Source organism: Lepus europaeus, chromosome 8, assembly GCF_033115175.1.
Source record: "Lepus europaeus isolate LE1 chromosome 8, mLepTim1.pri, whole genome shotgun sequence".
Classification (NCBI taxonomy): domain Eukaryota; kingdom Metazoa; phylum Chordata; class Mammalia; order Lagomorpha; family Leporidae; genus Lepus; species Lepus europaeus.
The window spans coordinates 79,232,982-79,254,097 of NC_084834.1; the positions used below are offsets into that span (position 1 = coordinate 79,232,982).

At 36.3% G+C, this 21,116-nt stretch overlaps 1 protein-coding gene across 4 annotated transcripts in view; it reads right to left on the reverse strand.

The window, feature by feature from the left end:
* Positions 1 to 21,116, reverse strand: part of RAP1GDS1 (Rap1 GTPase-GDP dissociation stimulator 1) — a 177,343-nt gene that overhangs the window by 5,709 nt on the left and 150,518 nt on the right. For 2 of the 4 annotated variants that reach the window (XM_062199847.1, XM_062199845.1), the window contains 7 exons: positions 18,112 to 18,255; positions 17,166 to 17,297; positions 15,774 to 15,908; positions 13,867 to 13,992; positions 13,101 to 13,237; positions 5,729 to 5,855; positions 2,558 to 2,686 (listed from right to left, as the gene is read on the reverse strand). In XM_062199847.1, coding sequence (XP_062055831.1) covers positions 2,558 to 2,686; positions 5,729 to 5,855; positions 13,101 to 13,237; positions 13,867 to 13,992; positions 15,774 to 15,908; positions 17,166 to 17,297; positions 18,112 to 18,255 — 930 coding nt within the window. Of the gene's footprint in view, positions 1 to 2,557; positions 2,687 to 5,728; positions 5,856 to 13,100; positions 13,241 to 13,866; positions 13,993 to 15,773; positions 15,909 to 17,165; positions 17,298 to 18,111; positions 18,256 to 21,116 lie in introns of all 4 variants that reach the window. The other 2 variants (XM_062199846.1, XM_062199844.1) reach the window with 1 other exon arrangement.

Genomic DNA, 21,116 nt, shown 5'->3' on the forward strand with positions numbered 1-21,116 from the left:
AATATACAAAGAGATCCACAATATCAACACATGTTAGAGAAATGAAAATAAGACCACAATAAGATATTTCCTCACACTCATTAGAATAGCTATTATAAGAAAATGACATGTATTGGTGGTGATATTGAAAAAATGGAACACTTATGCATTGCATATGCTATTAGCATATGCTAGTAGAAATGTAAAGTGGTCTAATCATTATAAAAAATAGTATGGTAGTTCCTCAAAAACCAGAACCATTACTGTATGACCCAGCAGTTTCATGTGTGTATAAACCCAAAGAACTAAAACTAGGGAATAGAAAATATATCTGTATATAAATGTTCATAACACAATTCTCAAAAGGAAAATGGTAGCAATAATAGGTAAAATGGATAAACAAAATGTGATATTCATACAATGGAATATTATTCTACCTTAAAAGAAAATAAAAATCTGATAGAGAATTCTACAAAATACTACAACAGAGAATCTTAAAGATACTATGTAAAGAAAAAAGCCAGATACAAAAGGACTAGTATTTCATTCCACATAGAAGATGTCTAGAGTAGTCATATTCATTCAGACAAACAGAATGGTAGTTTCCAGAGGCTGAGAAGAGGAGGGAATGAGCAGTAACTGTTTAATGAGTACTGAGTTTCAGTTTGGAAAGATAGGAAAGGTTTAGATACTGAAGGTGATGATGGTTGCATAGTCACGTAAGTATATTTAATGCCACTAAACTGTACACTTTAAAATGGGTTAAATCAATTTTTCCACAATTTAAAAAATGCCACATTATCTAAATGCTTTGAAACAAATGAAAATACAATAACTGAAATAAAACTTGAAATGCTCACTATCAGAATGGTGAGGACTTTAAGACAGAATAACAAACTGCTGAATTAATCTAAATAGTAAGGAAGAAATAAAGTGTTTGGGGGACTCCGAGGACTATATCCAAAGAGCTCACATTCGTCTAATCAGAGACTCAAAAGGAAGAGAAACAGGGCAGAGTTGAAAAATATCTGAAGGAATAATGTGGGGCTAGCAATATGACACTGTGGGTAAAGCCACTGCAATACCAATATACCATATGGGTGCTGGTTTGAGTCCTGGCTGTTCCACTTCAATCTAGCTGCATGCTAAAGGCTTTGGAAAAGCAGAAGATGGCCCAAGTGGGAGAACTGGTTGAAGCTCCTGGCTTCAGCCCGACTCAGCCCTAGTGGGTGTGGCCATCTAGGGAATGAACCAGTGGATGGAAGATTGCTCTCTCCTAAGTAAATAAAATCTTAAAGTATTAACAACTTTGTAAATTTAGCAGAAGATGTAACTCTTCAGGTGTCTAAGAAGTTGAGCAAACCTCAAAACAGGATAAACCAAAAGAAATCCATGTCAAGATACATCATAGTCATGTGAAATCTGCAAACAAAAAAATCTTGAGACAGAAATGGGAATAAACAAATTGGAACACAGTGATTTCTTATAAGAAACCATGGAGGCTAGAAGACAGCAGAAGAAAGCACAATGTTTAAGTGCAGAAAGAAAAGAACTATGAGTTCAAAGTCCTGTACCTGGAGAAAATATAGGAATGAAGGAGAAATCAAGACATTCTCAATATAGGTAGACACAATAGACTTTCCTCCTTTCAAGAGTTTTCTGATTAAGGTTGCTGGTGGAAACAAATCTTAATACTGTCCACTGTGGTTCTAAATGTATATAAGAAGAAATAGTTTAGAATTAAAAAAGAACAAATGTACTAAAAAATGTTGTTAACCCACTGGGGGTAAGAAAAAAAAATGGTACAAATAGGAAACAATAATGAAACTGCAGCCAAGCTGTAATGTCATCATACTAAATATAAATGAAATGGTCTAAATTATCAAATAAAAGGGACTGGCAGAGTAGATTAAAGAACATGACCTAACTCTATGCCGAGTATAAGATACTTCAAGTAAACAATTCAGCAGATGGAAAGCACAGGCAGCTAGGTTAGTATTAGGTAAAGTAGATTACTAGAGACGGTGAAGGATGCTATGTAACAGACCCAAGAAGGCACAGAGAAGGTATATGTACCTAACAGAGCTGAGAAATTAGTGGAGCAGAAATTGATAGCCCTGGAAGGAGAAACAGACAATTCACAATTATAACTGGGAGTATTCAAAAGACTCCTTTCTCAGTAATTGATAGAATTGTTCAGATGATCATACCCTAGGAAAATCGACACCACCATCAATCAACATGATCTAATCAACATCGATAGAACACTCTACCTAATATAATACACGGTCCTTTCAAGTGTCCATAGAACATATACCAAGATATACCCATGATTCCTAGGATGGATTTCTTAGCTAATATGGCATACAAAGGAAGAACTTGTTCTTTATTTTGCCTATATTTGTCATATGGTATTTTCTGTTATAGCAAGAATCTTTTGGAAATGTTTTCATTGTAAAAGTAATCCTACATCTTCTGTGAAATAATTTCTAAAGCTTTTAAAACCCCAAGCCACCATTAACTATTCAGCCACATTTAATATTTAGTGTTAATCATGTATTGATAAGGAAATACTTACCAGATCCCATGAGAGCACAGATCAGGACCATGGAATTGTATTTTATTTCAGGAGCACTTCTCTCATCTGCTAGCAGTCTGTGTAAAATCTGTACAAGTTTAGCACTTTCTAGGTCTTTCTCAGCAGTGCCTAAAATATGAAGCAAAATGAGTTATCTACTGTTATGAACTCAGTACATTCAGGCTAATCACTACCTTCCTCTGCTAGAAACTATGGAACCTCCCTAAAGAGATTGATAAATAACAATGATCTAGAAAAATAATAAATTCGGACTACATGAAAATAGTAGAACTAGATTTCCATATACATTTGAGTAAATTAGGCTTAACATTTAATAGGCAATTTATGAAAAGTGCTAAACAGACACAAACAACCATTGGCATCTTCAAGAATTAGACAATATTTTTTTCTACCTCTATCATCTGAAATTTTGAAATAAATCCTACATATCACTTAATTTCTTTCAAAATATTGTTATTTATCTTTAAAAGATGAAATCTCCTAATATAAATCTCATCAAAATTACACCAAAACTTTCTATAGAAATAGATAAGCTTATACATACTAAAATTTATTTGAAAAGCCACTGGCTATGGGATAGCTAGAATAATCTTGGTAAAGAATAAAATGAATTTCTCTATCCAATATTAAGGCTTACTATACAGCTGCAGTAGTCAGTGGAGGGACAGATAGACACAAAGATCAAAGGAACTGAACAGAGGACAGAAATACGAGGGTACTTCAAAAAGTTCATAGAAAACTGGAATCAAAGGTCTATGTTGGTGAAAAAAATTTTTGAGATCCATGCATAGTTTTTTTCATAATATACATTTATATGAAATTTTTGAGGTATCCTCATACTTAAATGAAGTAGAAAATAGGCAAGACATAGGCACTTCACCAAAGAATATTTACAGGTCATGAATAAGCATATGAAAATATATTCAATATTAGCCATTAGGGAGATGGAAATTAAAACCACAATGAGATATCATTACATAGCAGTTAGGTTGGCTAGGATTAAAATAGGGACAACACCAAATGCTGGAAAAGATGCAGAGAAAAAACTGAGTCTGTCTTACAATGGTGACAGAACTGTGTTACAGCCACTCTAGAAAACAGGGCGACAACTTCCCTAAACACTAAACATGCAGGTACCATACAACGCAGCAATTGTGTTCCTAGGCATTTATCTAGAGAAAAGGAAATTTACATTCACTTAAAAACCTGTACAAAAGTGTTTTCAGCTACCTTATTTTTTAGAGCTCCAAACTGGAATCAGTTAAGATGTCCTTCAGCAGGTGACTGTTACATTATGATAATGTAATATATGATAATATAAGGACTTACCATGGAGTACTATTCAATAGTAAAAAGGCATGAACTATTGATATATAAATTAGATAACTTGAATTATGCTGAGCAAACATACAAAAAGTTAATCATAAAAGGTTATGTTGTTTGGCCCAATGTATGTAGCATTTTTGAGATGATAAAATTTTATTAATGAAGGGACACGTTACTGTTTTCTAGGGGATAGAGGCAGAAGGTGGGTGTGGCTGTAAAAGGGCATCAGAAAGGATCTTTATGGTGCTGGAAGTCTTCAGTATGTGGACTCTGGTGGTAGATGCAGTCCCACACAATAAAACTATATAGAACTTAACATACACAAATAAGCATGAATAAAACTGGGGATTCTGAATAAGATAAGTAACTTAAATCAATTGAGATATGCTATGGGTCTCCAAACTGTTACTACTGGGATCACTCTTTATTATTTCTTTCAATTGCATTGTGAATCTACAATTATTTTAAAAAATAAGGACTCTTCAAAATGCTTTTAAATACACTATACAAAAGATTTGTAATGACAGTTTCTTATAGCCTATAGACTGGAGAAACAGGGTTTTTCAAAGCGTATTGTGTATTCAAAGGCAGGATAGGTTTATTCACATTTTAGGGTCTAGGGGCCTAGTGATCACCAGTAACAATTAAAGTGTGAATATGTATTAACATTTTTTGTAGTTCTAAGGTAAGGTGATCAGACCCAGGCAAATGTTCAACTATTAGGAAGCTGATGAAGTTGCAGCTTGCTTGGAAGATACAAAACATGAAGGGCACAAAAACCAGATTCAGGGGTCTGTGCTGTAGCGTAGTGGGTAAAGCCGTGGTGGCGGTTCAAGTCCTGGCTGCTCCACTTCCAATCCAGCTCTTTGCTATGGCCTGGGAAAGCAGTAAAAGATGGTCCAAGTCCTTGGGCCCCTATACCCACGTAGGGGACCTGGAGAAAGCTCCTGGCTTTGGATTGGCATAGCTCCAGCCATTGAGGCCATTTACCTTTTGGTTTCTCCTTGCTGGCACTGGCACTTGCCCCAGTGAGAATTATGGCTATAAGTCATCAGTGGGAATTAAGAGGGGATTGGTTAAATTTACCCAGATGCTTTGAATTGGACAGGACCCACCTAACTCTATGAGCCCCTTTGTGTATAGGAGTCTTAGGTCTTAAACATAGGCCATGTCTTGATACACTGGGCTTGGCTTACTGTATCAGGGTGGGTTTATTGAGCCAAAGGCTGCTACTCATAAGCTAGATGCTTTAAACTAGCTTCTTGTGAATTTGCCAAATAGGAATGTGTTAGACAGAAATTAACACAATACTTTAGGATCTGTTTTGGGGAGTTTGACAGCAAAATACAAGTAAGAATAACACAGAAGATGGTAATTTAGAATGAAGGCAATTTTACAAAAGCAATAGAAACCAAAATGAAAGGGGGTGATTAATAAAAAAATCAACAGTACAGAGAGCAGAGACTGAAAAAGTCTGGGTTACTGGAAGAGTAGTGGGCTTTTCACTTGCTGTTATTTTAAATACTGATTTTTTTCTTCCATGAAATCTTCTGAAAACATTTTCTATATTCTTTCAGTGGCTATAAGTTGGGGTATTATTAAAATATTAAGCCAACCTCAGAGCACTGCCATAAAAATGTTACTAAAAGCAGAGCTGACGGAAACAGCTTTGACAACCTATCTAATGAGATGCTCCTTATTTCAGATCCAGGTACAGGCAAAATGCTTCCAGTCAAGGTCCTGTGTGACTTCAGTTCCACTCTTGTGCTTCCTTTCATCCAAGATAAAAATAGGAGAAAATAACTTTGTCACTGGGGTACTTACCCAATTCTAAAGCTGCTATTAGTGCCAAAGCAACAAGGGCTTCGTTCTGCATTATTACATGTTCACTAGTTGCCATAGTAACTAGATGCTTGATGCCACCACTCTGCACAATGGTTTTAATTACATCCTACAATAAATAAATAACAGAATTATAAACTTTAATTTTAAATATAGATAAAGTGCATTACAATCAGTCAATTCATTGTTAAGCTGAGTGGTTTTGTGACAGTGTCCTGTATGAATCACTACTACATTTAACCACAAATTTTTTTCTTCTAGAAGAAAAGGAAAAAGCCTTTAGCTTTAAATAAATTCATCAAAAGATGACAACTTAAACTGCCTAAGTGAAAAAAGACCATTGCACCTCATATCAAGGATCAGAGAGGCCTAGAAGCTACCAAAGCCAAAGAAATAAAAGCCCCACTGCCCTAAATGCTGACCTACCTCAATATCAACAGCAGAGAATAAAACTTTGATTAAAAAAAGGAAGGCCAAATATTTACATTACCCCCCAGTAGTTGTTCTCTAGATGCTTTAGGTAACGCTTTTATACATTTTTTTAAAAAGTACTTTTTACTCCTTGGTTTGACTGGACACAAATGAGAACTATATGACATGCAAAGGGATCAAACAGGACTGCAATCAAAATTCTGTCTGCCCTCATGCTTCATGGTACCCAGAGTACGGTCCTCTCTCCATGGCAGGGTGGCAGTGGGCTCTGCATTCAGTACATCACAGCGCCAACAATGACTTTGAGCACAGTACAGAACTTCTGTTACCTCAGCGACTTCATCTCTGATGCTGGGAGGATGTGTATCTTATAGGTTTCTTTAATCATTTTTGTCTTCATCTTATAGAGGATTTTGTTGTCTTAGAACTCTTGGATTATAAGAGGAAGAAGTCTCATTTTTAGAATATTTTAAAACCAGTTTTCTTTTGCTAATTTTTAGTACTTTGAAGTAAGCTCTGATATGTTAAGTAACCTAAGGTGGATTCAATGGTAACAAACTGGGGGTGGTGTTGCAGTGCAGTGGGTTAAGCCAACATTGTGATGACGGCCAATAAAGGCCCCGGTACCTGGGTTCTTGCCACCCATGTGGAATACCAGGGTGGAGTTCCTGGCTTCAGCCTGGCCCAGTCCTGGCTGTTGAGGGGCATCTGGGGAGTGAACTAGCAGATGGAAGTTCTCTCTCGGTTACTCTGCTTTTCAAATAAATAAGTTTCAACAAAAAAAGATACCAAACTACTTGAAATAAGAAATTCTTTTCAAATTAATTTGCTAAAATATTTGAAAAAGGTTTTACTTTGTACTTCCATCTTATGTACATTCTTAAGAAACCTATTTATATAGACAATATAATTTTTTTTTAATGATCAAGAATTCTAATCTAATTGGAGTCCAATGGTTGCATTTTTATGGTGGCTTTTATATTAGCTATATTCTGGCATCCAGTAAGTCTTTTTCCATTAACCTTTTAGAAAATGGGAAGCTTTCAACATTTATTTTATTTCAAAGTCAGAGTTTCTATCTGCTGGTTTACTCCCCAGATAGATGCAACAGCCTGGGCTAGGCCAGGCCAAAGCCAGGAGTTTCTTCCAGGTTTCCCACATGGGTGGCATGGACCCAAATACTTGAGCCATCATCTGAAGTTTTTCCTAGCCCATTAGCAGGGAGCCAGATGGAAAAGTGGAGCAGCCAGGACATGAACTAGTGCCCATATGGGATACTGGTGTTGTAGGCAGCAGCTTTACCAGCTACACCACAATGCTAGTCCTGAGAAGCTATCATTTAAAGTCTCTCTAACCTCCCAATTAACTGCCTACTTGAAGACAGTTTATTTGAAACTTAGTAAAGATTTTTTTCATTAAAAAACCCACAAAGGAGTTTATGGAGTTAAGAGGATCAGAGGAGATTGAGATACACACGCATTCACCTAGGAAGGCCCCAAGATGGTCATTTCATCTTCTGTTTGATTCACCCTGCAAAGTCCAGTGCAAAAGAAGGAAGAGCAGACAACATACAAAGCAAATTGGTACATCAGAAATGAATAGTCCTCCCTTACATCCAGGCATAGTTTCTTCTCCCTCTCACCTTTCTAGAACAGGTATCCATTTCCTTTAGAAATGCCTGGGGCAGGTGTTGTGGTGTGACAGGTTGAGCTACTGCCTGCAACACCAGCATCCCATATGGGTGCCAGTTTGAGTCCTGGCTGTTCCACTTCTGATCCAGCGCCGTGCTAATGTGTCTGGGAAAGCCATGTGGGAGACGCAGATGGAGCACATGGCTTCAGACTGGCTCAGCCCAGGCTACTGCTGTCAATTGGGGAATACACTGTCTCCCTTTCCCTCCCTTCACAAATGTTTATTAAACAGCTACTACTCTATTAAGTTGCTTTACCTGATAGAATGCAGGATAAAGGGTAAAGCATTTTACTGTGCTATGTGACAGAAAAGCAATAAAATATTGACAGCTACCCTTTATGGAGCAACAATTAGTATACTGAGTACAGATCTAGATATTTTTTTCCTACAGAAAATCCCTTTAGCTAAATATTATCTCTAGTATAATGGATGAAGAAACTGAAGGTCATACTAAGGTATGAAACCTGCCCAAGGTCAGAAAGTGATTAAATGGTAAAGCCAAGGTTCGAATGCAGTTTGGTTACCAAGTCCATGTTCTTAATCTTTTATGGCTAGTGTAAAAGTAATGTAGTAAATTCATAGTGCCACACATGGCAATCATTTAATATAACTTGAGGCTCTGTGAGTGTATTGTAAAGTTTTATTTATTTCAAGATTTTTCAAAAGGTGAAGGGTATTTATACCACTTCACATAGCAAGAAGGTTCATCTAGAGCAGTACAATTTAACCAATAAACTTCTCAAGCTAGTCCAGAGATTAATTTCTTTCAAAACATCTTATAATAACTTCTAGATACTCTACAATGAAACAGTTCTGTAGATAGTCCTTCTAATAACTAAATGTCTCTTAAAAATTTTAGAGATTTTTACAAAGTTTAAAATAATGTCTTATTTTACAGTTCTGTTTTCTTATAGGAAAATAAGCTTTATCTTTGCTAACAATTTCACCTTTTTTTTTTTTAGCATTAACAGTCAATCTGTCCTTGATGACTGAAATAAACCCTGGTTGAAACTGTTTAAAACTGTATAATAATGTTGATCACAAGTGGGATGTTTTAAATGTTCCTGATTAAGAGATAATCAATTTACAAGTATGCAGGTTGGTGCTGCCAAAATTGTCAACACTGTATCATCAAAGCATTCTCAATATGGGACTTAAATATCTGTTGGATGAATGAGTGAATGACTAAGTATATTTGTCTAAACAAGCTTTCAGCTTAATAAACAAGTGATGATGAATGTTATACTCTAAAAGTAAAGACACATGATTCTTTGATAGGAGGGAGTTTTTATATGCTCAGTGTAGGCTACAGCTGCATTTGTTTGTTTCTGCTCTCTGCAGTTGAAGACCCAGCAAGTTGGTGAGGAGTTCCAGCTGAGGGCAGCCTTTCAGGAGAGTGTGAATTAACCTAATGGCATAAGCCCAGAATTACTCTACATATGGCTACAGTGACTAAGTGGTGAGAAATCTTGTTAGCAAGTTCAGCCCTCCAAAAGTTTGCACTAAGACAGAATTCAGGGTGACTTTAAAAGGAGTACTATTTTCAAAGTTTAACACATGGAGAGAGCTGTGATTCATAACAGTTGGCTGAAGATCTATATGTAACAACAAGTTTGTGTTACTGCAAAAGTTTATCAAAGTACTAGGGTACTTCACAAAGTTTGGGGGAAATGGAATTAAAATATACATTTTTGTGCAAAAATTTTGAAATCCAGCATATTTTTCATATGCATTTCTTCTGTGAATTCTTTGAAAACTCTTGTATGCATTCAAAAATTAACACACCTTTTAATTCCAATTTCCACGAACTTTGCTCATACGTCCAGTGTAATGTTAACAGATGTTCCTGTTATACTCTCAATTGTAGAAAAACTACGTAAAGTATGACTACAAATTACAATCCTATAATTTCAAATTGTTTTCTGTTACATAAATATGCACATTTAGAAAGGTACTATCATTCAAAGTGCCTACAGGGTGATGGCTGCTCAATAAGTACTCAAAAAACAAATTGAGTCATTGAGTGTGGGGTGAGGGGAAACACAGGACGTTAGATGAGGTAAAGAGAAACTCTGCTAAGTGAAATTCAGAAATATTCCTCAAAATATTCAAACTTCAATTTAATACTGCATTTTGGTTGTTTAGGCCTTTAAATATAGTTAAGAAGTTGGGATGCATCTTTTCATGGATAACGGTTCGTTGTATAACTTAGTTAATTGCTACAAAACTGAAGAAACATTATAGATAAGTTCCTGTTACACATAGTAGTAATTAATCTAAGAGTTCCAAATTTAGATGCCAGAAACATGTCTGTTGTTTGTAACCTAATTAAACAGAATTGTGGTTTTCCTTTAATTTCAAATCACTGCTGGTAATTCTAATGGAGTGGAGCAAAGACTACAAAAACTGAGACGGTGTGTTGAGAATAAGCAAGTTAGGATTCTAAGATGGTGGAATAGGGAAAGGATGTAATGCTTTACTTAGGCTAGCAGGAAAGATGAGCCAAAAATGGAGGTGCATTTTCAAGAGAGGAAATATGAAAAAATGCTCAGGATCAGGGAAGCACAAATCACAACCACAATGAAGTTTCACCTCACCCCAGTTAGAGTCACTCTCTTATAGAAATCAACAAACGCTGGTGAGGATGTGGGGAAAAAGGTACCCTAATCCACTGCTGGTGGGAATGTAAGCTGTTGCAGCCACTGTAGAAGACAGTATGGAAAAATTTCTGAAATCTGAATATGATCCAGCCATCCCACTCATGGGAAATTACTCAAATGAAATCAGCATATGAAAGAGTTATCTGTACCCTTATGTTTACTGCAGCTCAATTTATAATAGCTAAGGGATGGGATCGCCCAGATATCCATCAACTGATGACTGGATAAAGAAATTTGGTATATATACACAACGGAGTACTACTCGGCCATAAAAAATAATGAAATCCTGTCTTTTGCAACAATGGATACAACTGAAAACCATTACATTTAGTGAAATATACTAGTCCCCAAAAGACAAATACCATCTTTTCCCTTATCTGTGGTAACTAATAGAGTACCAAAATGTAATGATTATGAGTGAAACTGACATTTTGAGATTCAATGATTGTTTATAGCCCTTATCTCTACTGTTGAGGAACAGTTTTTTCTTACTATCTGCTGAACACTTTACTTAATGTAAGGTTAATCTTATGAGTATAAAGTAAACAAAGTAGATCGTTATTAAAATTCAAGAGTAAGGAGGAGGAATAGTGGGAGCATAGGCAGGAGGGAAGTATCACTATGTTCCTAAATCTGTATATATGAAATCTCTATTCATTAATTATAAAAACTAAGCAAGTTAGCTACAGCTCTTCCTATTAACCTGGGGCTGAATCCAAAATTTGGAGTTACCTCTAAACCACCTTCTCCTGCAAACCTTCAAACTTTGTCAAGATCTTTCTTTTCCATCCAACCATATGAAATTTGTTCCTTTGTGTCAAAAGTGGTTAAATATCAACAATCCCAACTGCTCAACCCCAAATCTTGATTCAGACCATCATCTTTAATGCATATTTTTACAATTATTTTCTGATTGTTCTCTCTGCTTCCATTAAAGCCCTATAGCAGATTTCTAAATGAATGCCAAATAATGGAACTCTGCTACTTAAAACCCTTTAAAATTCTCTGGAGAAACAAATCTATGTATTTTCACCTGGCATGTCAATCTCCAATTCTCATTTTCTGACCATGGTCTCCATATCTTCTGTGTTCCAGCAATACTGCTTTACTTGTGGTTTCTCTCTAAAATTAGGCTGTTTTACATAGGCTGTGCTCTATTCCTTTTTTTCGGAACACATTCACATTTTTTCTTTTTTTTTTTTTAAATCTCTAAGTAAATGAAAATATTTGGAGAATTAGATTTCTAAACTGACTTTCTTTTCATGTATAATCACCATAAAGTTGTACAATGGAAATTATCAAAAGGCTTAACTTAGAAAAGCGATTAAAAAACAAAGGAATATAATCCAGATACTAAATGAGGTGTCAGGCTTCTGACCTGGGTTCTCACCACAGTGATAGCTAAATTAGTTCATTCACTGGTTAAGTACCATGTGCCAGACAGCTATTAAGTTGGACACTACTATGGGAAAACATTCTGTCCAACTCTGTTCTGGCTATCATATACTATCTGGATACCATATAATTTCTAAATGCTCACAGCTATCGAGGTTAGTACCTGGCCCACGGAAGATGTTTGCCACTGACACTAGTAATAGTGGTAAAAATAGAAGCAGCAGCAATAGCAATGTCTATTGAGTGCTTCCTATGTGCTGGGTACCGGCTGAGCACTTTGTATACATGACCTCACTAAATCCTCAACACTTTTAGACAGGTATTATCCCATTTTTCATATATTTAGATACAGAGTTGGCGCCGTGGCATAGAAGGTTAAGCCTCCACCTTTGGCACCAGCATCCTGTATGGGCACTGGTTCAAGTCCTGGCTGCTCCTCTTCTGATCCACCTCCCTGTTGATGGCCTGGGAAAGCAGCAGAAGAAGGCCCAAGGGCTTGGGCCCCTACACCCACGTGGGAGACCTGGAAGAAGCTCCTGGCATTGGATTGGCTCAGCTCTGGCAGTTGTGGCCATTTGGGGAGTGAACCAGTGGATGGAAGACATCTCCCTCTCTCTGCTTGTAACTCTCTCAAATAATCTTAAATGGTCAAGTTTCTTTATTTTTTTTTTAAATGGTGGAGATAAAAATGAGAATCCATAGGGCCAGTGCTGTGGTGTAGCAGGTTAAGCTGCCATCTGCTGGTTCAAGTCCAGGATGCTCTATTTCTGATCCAGCTCCCTGCTGATGTGCCTGAGAAGGCAGCGGAAGATGGCCCAAGTGCTTGGGCCCCAGTAACCATATGGGAGACCGATGAAGCTCCTGGCTCTAGCCTGGCTGTTGCGTCCATTTGGGGAGTGAACCAGGGATGGAAGCTTGCTCTCTCTCTCTCCCCCTTCCTCTGTAATTCTGACTTTCAAATAAATCCATAAAAAAATTCCATCTCTGTTGATTCCAAAGCCTTACACTTAACTATTATGAAATACAACTACATAAAAAAGCTCAATCTTCAATAACTTTTCCCCAGAATTGTTGATGAACATTTTATGTATAAATACATAAAAATACAAGATTATGTATAATCTATGCTGCTGGGCCTCCTATATTATCTAGCAACAGTTTCCTCAGGAACTTACTTTTGATTTACTGTGCCGTATGAGGGCGGACAGCAGTCTGTTAGACTCCCCCATTACACCAGCATGATCTTTGGCTTCACACCATTCCACCAAACGCTCCACTAATTTAACATTCTTTCCCAGTTGTTCAGCAGCTTCTGCTATAGGAAAAAAAAGTCACAAAGGAATGAATAACAGGCAATCAGCTGAAATAATTGGTAAAAGTATGAGTGTGAAGGAAATTACATGTCTTAAAAACATAGAACAATGATATTAAAGCAAACACTTCTTTTCTGATGGACTATTTGGCATTTTCAATAAAGTTGTAGACTTTATTATAAAATATGCAAATAACTTCATAACCTTTTGATTAAGCCTGGCAGTTTGTGGAAAAGAGTTCAGAACTTAGAAATAAGTAAATAAATATAATTTATTCCAAGGAACGGTTTTCATGGCTGTTTTTACAATGGAAAATCTATGACTTTGAAGATTTAGGGAAAAATGAAAATGGATATGGGATTACTAAAAACAAAAAGCCCTCAAGAAATGCTAATATGCTAAAACCAGGATTTTATATATATATATATATAAAAATATATATATAGGGAGATGACAGTTTGGTTTTTATTTAAACGCAGCTATAACAAGCATTAGAATTAATGGAGTTCCAAAATCTTTTATTTGCTATGTATTTGATGGTTACATAATTCTGAAAGTTAAAAACAAAAACCTCTTTCAACTAGAGGCACATTCAGAGTACCATACAAAAATGAGGAATTTCTTTTACCTTGTGCATCTATTAACATTCTCAGTGTTCCCAGAAGTTTGAACTGCACTGGAGGCATTTCGGATTTAAGGAATTTCAAAACCGCCTCTGTGACCCCAGCTGATAGCATCTTTGCTTTATTTACAACTAGAGATAAAGAGAAAGAATATATTTAAAATGATGTTGGCATTCTTGATCATAAACATTCAATTCAATACACAGTTACTGAGTGCCTATTATCTTTACAGTTCCATTTTAGATTTTCCTATTTAGAAGCAATCCTGTTACTTTTCTGTAAATTTTAAGAATAGAACTAGAGTTGTGTATGTAAGCATCCTGTTTGTCTATATAAGCATAACATACACAATCATAATGGCTTTTTAAATGCATTCAAATACTTAGTTACATAATGCATAAAGGAAATCTGAAAATATTGACTTGTTATTTACAAAAAGCACAATTTCTCAGTTTTAATAAATGTTTTATTTCTTTGAACCAAGTGCATTAAATGTTATTGATATCAGTAAATATTAATATGCTATATAAACCACTGAACTCATATAGGTTGGATCCTTATGAAATCTATTTTACCTAGTCAGATATCTGGCTGAAGAGCCCATGAGAGTATAGCAGGCATGGAAAGCCAAGATATCATGGAAAAAAAAAAAAAAAAGACCTAAATGAATGATCTCTGTGAGTGAGATCCCAGTGGAAAGAACGGGGCCATCAAAGAAGGAGGTACCCTTCTCCGAAGGGAGGAGAAAACTTCCACTTTGACTATGACCCTATCGGAATAAGATCAAAGTCAGCGAACTCTAAAGGCTTCCATAACCCTGGCAACTCATGACTAGAGCCTAGGGAGATTACTGACGCCATGAACAGGAGTGTCAAATTGTTAAATCAGCAACAGGAGTCACTGTGTACTTACACCCCATGTGGGATCTGTCCCTAATGTGTCGTCTAAAGCCAAGTGATGCTATAACTAGTACTGAAACAGTATTTTTATACTTTGCGTTTCTGTGTGGGCACAAACTGATGAGGTCTTTACTAATTATATACTGAAGTGATCTTCTGTATATAAAGAGAATTGGAAATGAAAAAAAAAAAAAACAACCTGGTGTTAAAATGGAAATGGCATAGAAAATTAATTAATTTGAAAAAAAAATTATGTAGGATCTCTGTCTTTAATGTGCTGTACATTGCTATTTAATGCTATAATTAGTAATCCAATGGTAGTTTTTTCACTTTATGTTGCTATATGGGCAAAATGTTGAAATCTTTACCTAATATATACTAAACTGGTCTTCTGTATACAAAGAGAATTGAAAATGAATCTTTACATGAATGGAAGGGGAAAGGGAGCGGGAAAGGGGAGGGTTGCGGGCGGGAGGGAAGTTATGGGAGGGGGGAAGCCATTGTAACCCATAAGCTATACTTTGGAAATTTATATTCATTAAATAAAAGTTTAATAAAAAAAAGCAGAATAAAATACTTTTAACTATCTTCTGTGTTATTTTTCATGATAATTTGATTTCATAGTTCAAAAGCCATTTATCCAAAGACATTTTTTTAAAACTATTTCTGCATGTAAGGAAAATGTAATTTTTTAGGGGATTCTGTTAACGTCATTATCTTTTCTAAACTGGAGGTGCTTAAGAAAGCTTAACTGTACAATGTAATGAAAATCTAAGCATTCACGAAGGTAATAGTCTTTGAATGATCTGAATAAAAGCAAAGATTTTGTATGGGACACAGTCTCAGAAAACTTATTTAACAGATGCTCTCCATTTATTAAGAAAAATGTGAGCAACTTAAACTCTTATTATAAGTCAGGAAAGATACTCAACTCACACAATATGTTCCCAAAATGCTAACAGACTGCTAGATTTTTTATTTTCTACATAGTTGCCATTTTCCTTACGTCTTACCTGGAATGGCTAGGTTTCTGAGGGCACTTAGTGCTGCATGCTGTACAGTTACATTTCCATCTTCTACATGTCTGTCCAATAAATCCATAAGTTTTTCTACAATTCCGTTGTCTACCATATGTATACAATTTCCATCTAAAAGAATTAAAAACATTTTTCTCTTTAAAAATGTTTAAAAGTATTCTGTAGCACTGATGCATGCCAATTAAACATTAGGGACCCAATTCTTATTCCCATCAGGTTTATAGATTTTTCTGTTTATTGAATGAGAAGTATGATTGTAAAGATTGCTAGAGTTTGAAAGAGCAGAAAAATAACCAGAAAGATCTCTTGCTTATAGCCTTAGTATCAGGACAAGTAGAAACCACATGTTTAAAATGTCCACTGATAGTTTTAACATATAGTGCAATATGTTTGTTTTCTGCCAACGTTACAGTGACTGACCATAATCTACCTTCTGTTATCATGGCTGATACTTAAGTTGTTTTTCATTTACAAACCACAGAGGGTATTATAATTTGGCTTCAACAGTTATCAACAGTTTGCCAGTCTTAACTCTATCATTAAAGAGTTAATTACCCAAAACAAGAGAGTAACAGTAGGATGTCAGCTACTATAATACATTGTATGGCAATAATTCATATTGGAATGAAATCAAATTAAAGAGGAAAAAAACCCCATGTTTACAAGACACAGTATGAGTTTCTAGACTGAATAGGAGAATCAGATACCATAAATACAGAGGTCTAGTGTCACTGAAATATTAAACTAAATATTCTACTCTAAACTAGAGAATTATTCTCACTTAAGTTTTATAGGCATTAAAGTATAGATTAAGGCACAACATTCAGATTAAACAAAATCAATAAAAATGGCATATAATTCAGATCAAATGTACATTAGAATGAGACTCGTTTACTAAGCTCTAAAATGCAAACTATTCAAAAGAAATACTTTATCAATTTACAGATCTATTACAATTTAGTTGAATTGCAAAGAATGTGCAATTTATTAGGATAGTTTCTATAAATAGGATATCTAAAAAATTAACAAGAACACAGTGCACAAACTCTTTAAAAACTTTTTTTAGTAACATGTAATACTTGGACATTTTCAGCACAATGCAATATTTCAACACATATATACTGGCCAACCCAGGAAACTAGCTTTCCAATTTTCTTATCCTTTGTGCTTGGAGCCCATCAGCTTCTTTTTCTAGTTCTTTGCATGTTACATTACTGTGAACTATTGTCACCCTACCATACTATGGAACACTAGAACTTCCCACTACATGTTGCACATGCTTCTGAACTCTTCCAGCATATGAAATGGAAAAGCAAAAATAAAAAATATAGAACATTTGATTTGCAAAGGAGGGACCAATACGCTTACCATTTCGGGCAAAATTTGCAATGGCCAATGCTCCAGCAAGCTGTAGCTGGTGGTTATTTGATGGTATCCAAGAAAGCACCCTTTGAAACACATTGCCTTTTCCTCCTTCAAATAATTTCTGCATGGATTCATCTGGAGGTAAATGAAACAAATGGCTAAATAAAAGAAAAATAAAAATAACAAATCCATATTCCTGAGTATCCAATTGGGAAACTACATACCCCACAAACTTCATTTATAATAGGAAAGGTAATGACTTTTTATTCTGAGCCTTTAGTAGAGATCAGAAAACAGTTAAGAGTTTTTCTAGTCTAAGTCCCAGATGGACATCCAGTTTTCAGTCCTTTAGCGCCATAGCAATCTCCTCTATATGACTGTTCTTAAAATACGGGATGATAGCTTGCTTTCTTTGATTCAGTATCTCTTGTCCTCTCATTGATGTGTTTAAGGTTTCAAGATCATCACAGCAACAGGATGTGTGATAGAAAAATGAAAAGCTTCCTGGTATAGTATCTATAGAAGAGATTTAAAAAAAAATTTTTTTTTGACAGAGTGGACAGTGAGAGAGAGAGAGAGAGAGAGAAAGGTCTTCCTTTTGCCGTTGGTTCACCCTCCAACGGCTGCCGCGGCCGGCATGCTGTGGCCGGCGCACCGCGCTGATCTGAAGCCAGGAGCCAGGTGCTTCTCCTGGTCTCCCATGCGGGTGCAGGGCCCAAGGACCTGGGCCATCCTCCACTGCACTCCCGGGCCATAACAGAGAGCTGGCCTGGAAGAGGGGCAACCGGGACAGAATCCGGAGCCCTGACCGGGACTAGAACCTGGTGTGCCAGCGCCGCAGGCAGAGGATCAGCCCACTGAGTCGCGGCGCCGGCCATATAGAAGAGATTTCATACACTAAAAAATATCTGACAATCATGTTCTGTGGGTGGCCTAAGTTACAATTCACCTCCAAGAAGTAATAAAACCATTAGATCTGAAGCAGTTTTGAGCTCAGCAATATCATCCTCTTTGTCACTGTCCACCTTCTGCTGAACAATCTCTAGCAGGCACTCTACCAGGCCTGCTTCAACCAGCTGCAATTTAATGGCATCTGAAAAACAATGAACAAAACCAAAATGTGCAATTAAACAGGAGCTCTCAAATTAGCAATCCATTATTAAAAAACAGAACAAAGTAAACACAAGACTTATATAACACATCTTTGGGAATTTGAATTTCAAAAGGAAGTACACGACTCTGTAGTTTAAATACATAATAGCTTTATTTCATTCTTCTGTTTGTAGTTATATCACATTCCATGATGTCATGTAACACCCAAACAAGTCAATTCTCAGCTCCGAAGGCAACTAGTATCCATTATTATTCTAAATGTTATGCTTATGTTTAGAAAGTCAATACTATAAAAGATTACATATCAAATATGCCTATAGTATACATACCTGTTACGTAAAAGTTAAAAATATATCCCCAATGCATCTCGTATATAAAGTTATTGAAAAGTAATGATGGGCTGGCACTGTGGCATAATCAGGCTAAGCCTCCGCTTCCGGTGCCTGCATCCCATATGGGTGCAAGTTCAAGTACTGGCTGCTGCACTTTCAATCCAGCTCCCTGCTAATGGCCTGGGAAAGTAGTGGAAGATGGCCCAAGTTCTTGGGCCCCTGTGCCCATGTGGGAGACCTGGAGGAAGCTCCTGGCCTCGGATTAGCCAAGCTCCAGCAGTTGCGGCCACTGGAGAGTGAACCAGCAGATGGAAGACCTCTCTCTCTGTCCCTCCCTTTCTCTATAACTCTGCATCTCAAAGAAATAAATCTTAAAAAGCTATTAATTTCAGTCTACATCCTAAGTATATTTGGATTCACATTTGCATAGATGCCATTTTTCTAGTGTAATTAATCTACAACTTTATTAACTTTGAAAAGTCATGTTTTTAGAAAGGGCTTCAGGATTTACTTAATTTAAAACTTTCTTGGGTATGAGTATATGGTGCTTTATCACACTAAATTTTACTTTTAAGTATGTTTTAAAATAAAATAAAAGTTGAAAGAAATGACTGTAAAGCTCTGGGTAACCAACAAAATAAGGTTTTATAAAGAGAGAATTTATCCAAAATATATTTTAAAAAATGTCTTCACAGCAAACTCCACCCCCAAATCAATGCTTAGTCTTTCATTATAACATTTATTTCATTGCAGATTTTATATTCATATCCATATCTGCTTCCCATTCATATTAGATTTAAATTTATCTATGAAAATGCTTTGGATGTAATGATACTCCTTAACATAAAGACTGATCAACTGACCTTAGAAATGCATTTGCTATACAGAAATTTTTAAATGTAAATTTTACTTTATTTATTTAAAAGAGTTAGAAGTCTTCCTCTCTGGTACATTCTCCAAATGGCCACAACAGCTGGAGCTGGGCCAGTCTGAAGCTGGGAGCCAGAAGCTTCTTCCAGGTCTCCCATGTGGGTGGAAAAAGCCCAAGGACTTGGGCCATCTTCCACTGCTTTCCCAGTCTTAATTGCAGGGAGTTGGATCAGAAGTGGAAGAGCCAGCCGAGACTCTCAAAACACGTGCTCATATGGGATGCTAGAGTAGCAGGCAGCAGCTTTACTGGCTACACCACAATGCCAACCCTGAATTTTACTTTTTAGTTGCCTTACACTACAGTCTTTGGTTTCCTGAAGCTGTATATGCACATAGTCTCAAAGACAGCAATAGCAGTTTCAGCTTCTCATTTGGGAGAAAGATTTTATACACATACACACACTTAAGACATTGTCTTTCAGGCAAACAGTGTGTAAAAATTTAGCTTTTTTCTATCACTAGAGTCACTGAATTTTCTTTGGAATGTTGTTTCAGAATATTCAACCTGGAATATTTGTATTTTTTAAAGGCACATTCACACTGTGCCATGCTGCAAGTAGGGCGTTTCCTTGGTTACAGAATGCTAAGGTTAGAAATATGTGGCAATTAGAATTTAAAATCATGATGCAAAAGTCTTAGTTTAAAAACCCTAAACTAAACAAATCTCAACTTTAATATCAGAATTACTCTACTTTGCATACAAAGGAAATTAAGACTGATTTGCAAAAGCTTAGTTTAAAAGCAAGTTTTTTGAAAGGTGGAGGGAGAAAACAATAAATGTACACACTTATTTTGAAATATGATAAGGAAGGTTACAGGTAATACTCTAGCATAAAACTGACAGAAAATTACAGTAAAATTTTCATCTTGCCAAACTACCAAATGAAATGAAAAACAATTTCTCCCTAAAGAGTAAGACTTAAGGCATTTAGAAAATTTAAAATATGTCAAGATTAACATTTACAGTTCTCTCTTCTCAGTCTTTTTTTTTTTTTTTTTTTGGACAGGCAGAGTGGACAGTGAGAGAGAGAGAGACAGAGAGAAAGGTCTTCCTTTTTGCCGTTGGTTCACCCTCCAATGGCCTCTTCTCAGTCTTGACTGTAGTGACAGATGATGCAAGAATTTAAATGGCCTTAATTGGGATTAGTAAGGCATTGTGGCAAAGCAGATTTACCAACACCAGTCTGAAGATATCTACCTTCATTACCTCCACTTTCATACATATACTTTGTATACATATGTTGGTGCATGTCTGTATCATATATGTGTATATATTTAAAAATTTTTATTTTTACATTTTATCTGCGAGAGAGGCATTAATCTTCCATCTGCTAGCTCATTCCTCAATTGCCCCCATCAGCCAGAATTTGGCCAGGCTAAAGCCAAAAACCTGGAACTCCATCCAGGTCTCCCATGTGGGTGGCGAAGGCCCAAGCCTTTTGCCATCATCTGCTGTATCCCAGGATGCATCAGCAGGAAGCTCAATGAGAAACAGAGTACCTGGGACTTGAACTGGCATTCTGATATGGTATATGGGCGACCAAAGTGGCAGCTTAACCTGATACAACACAATGCCTTC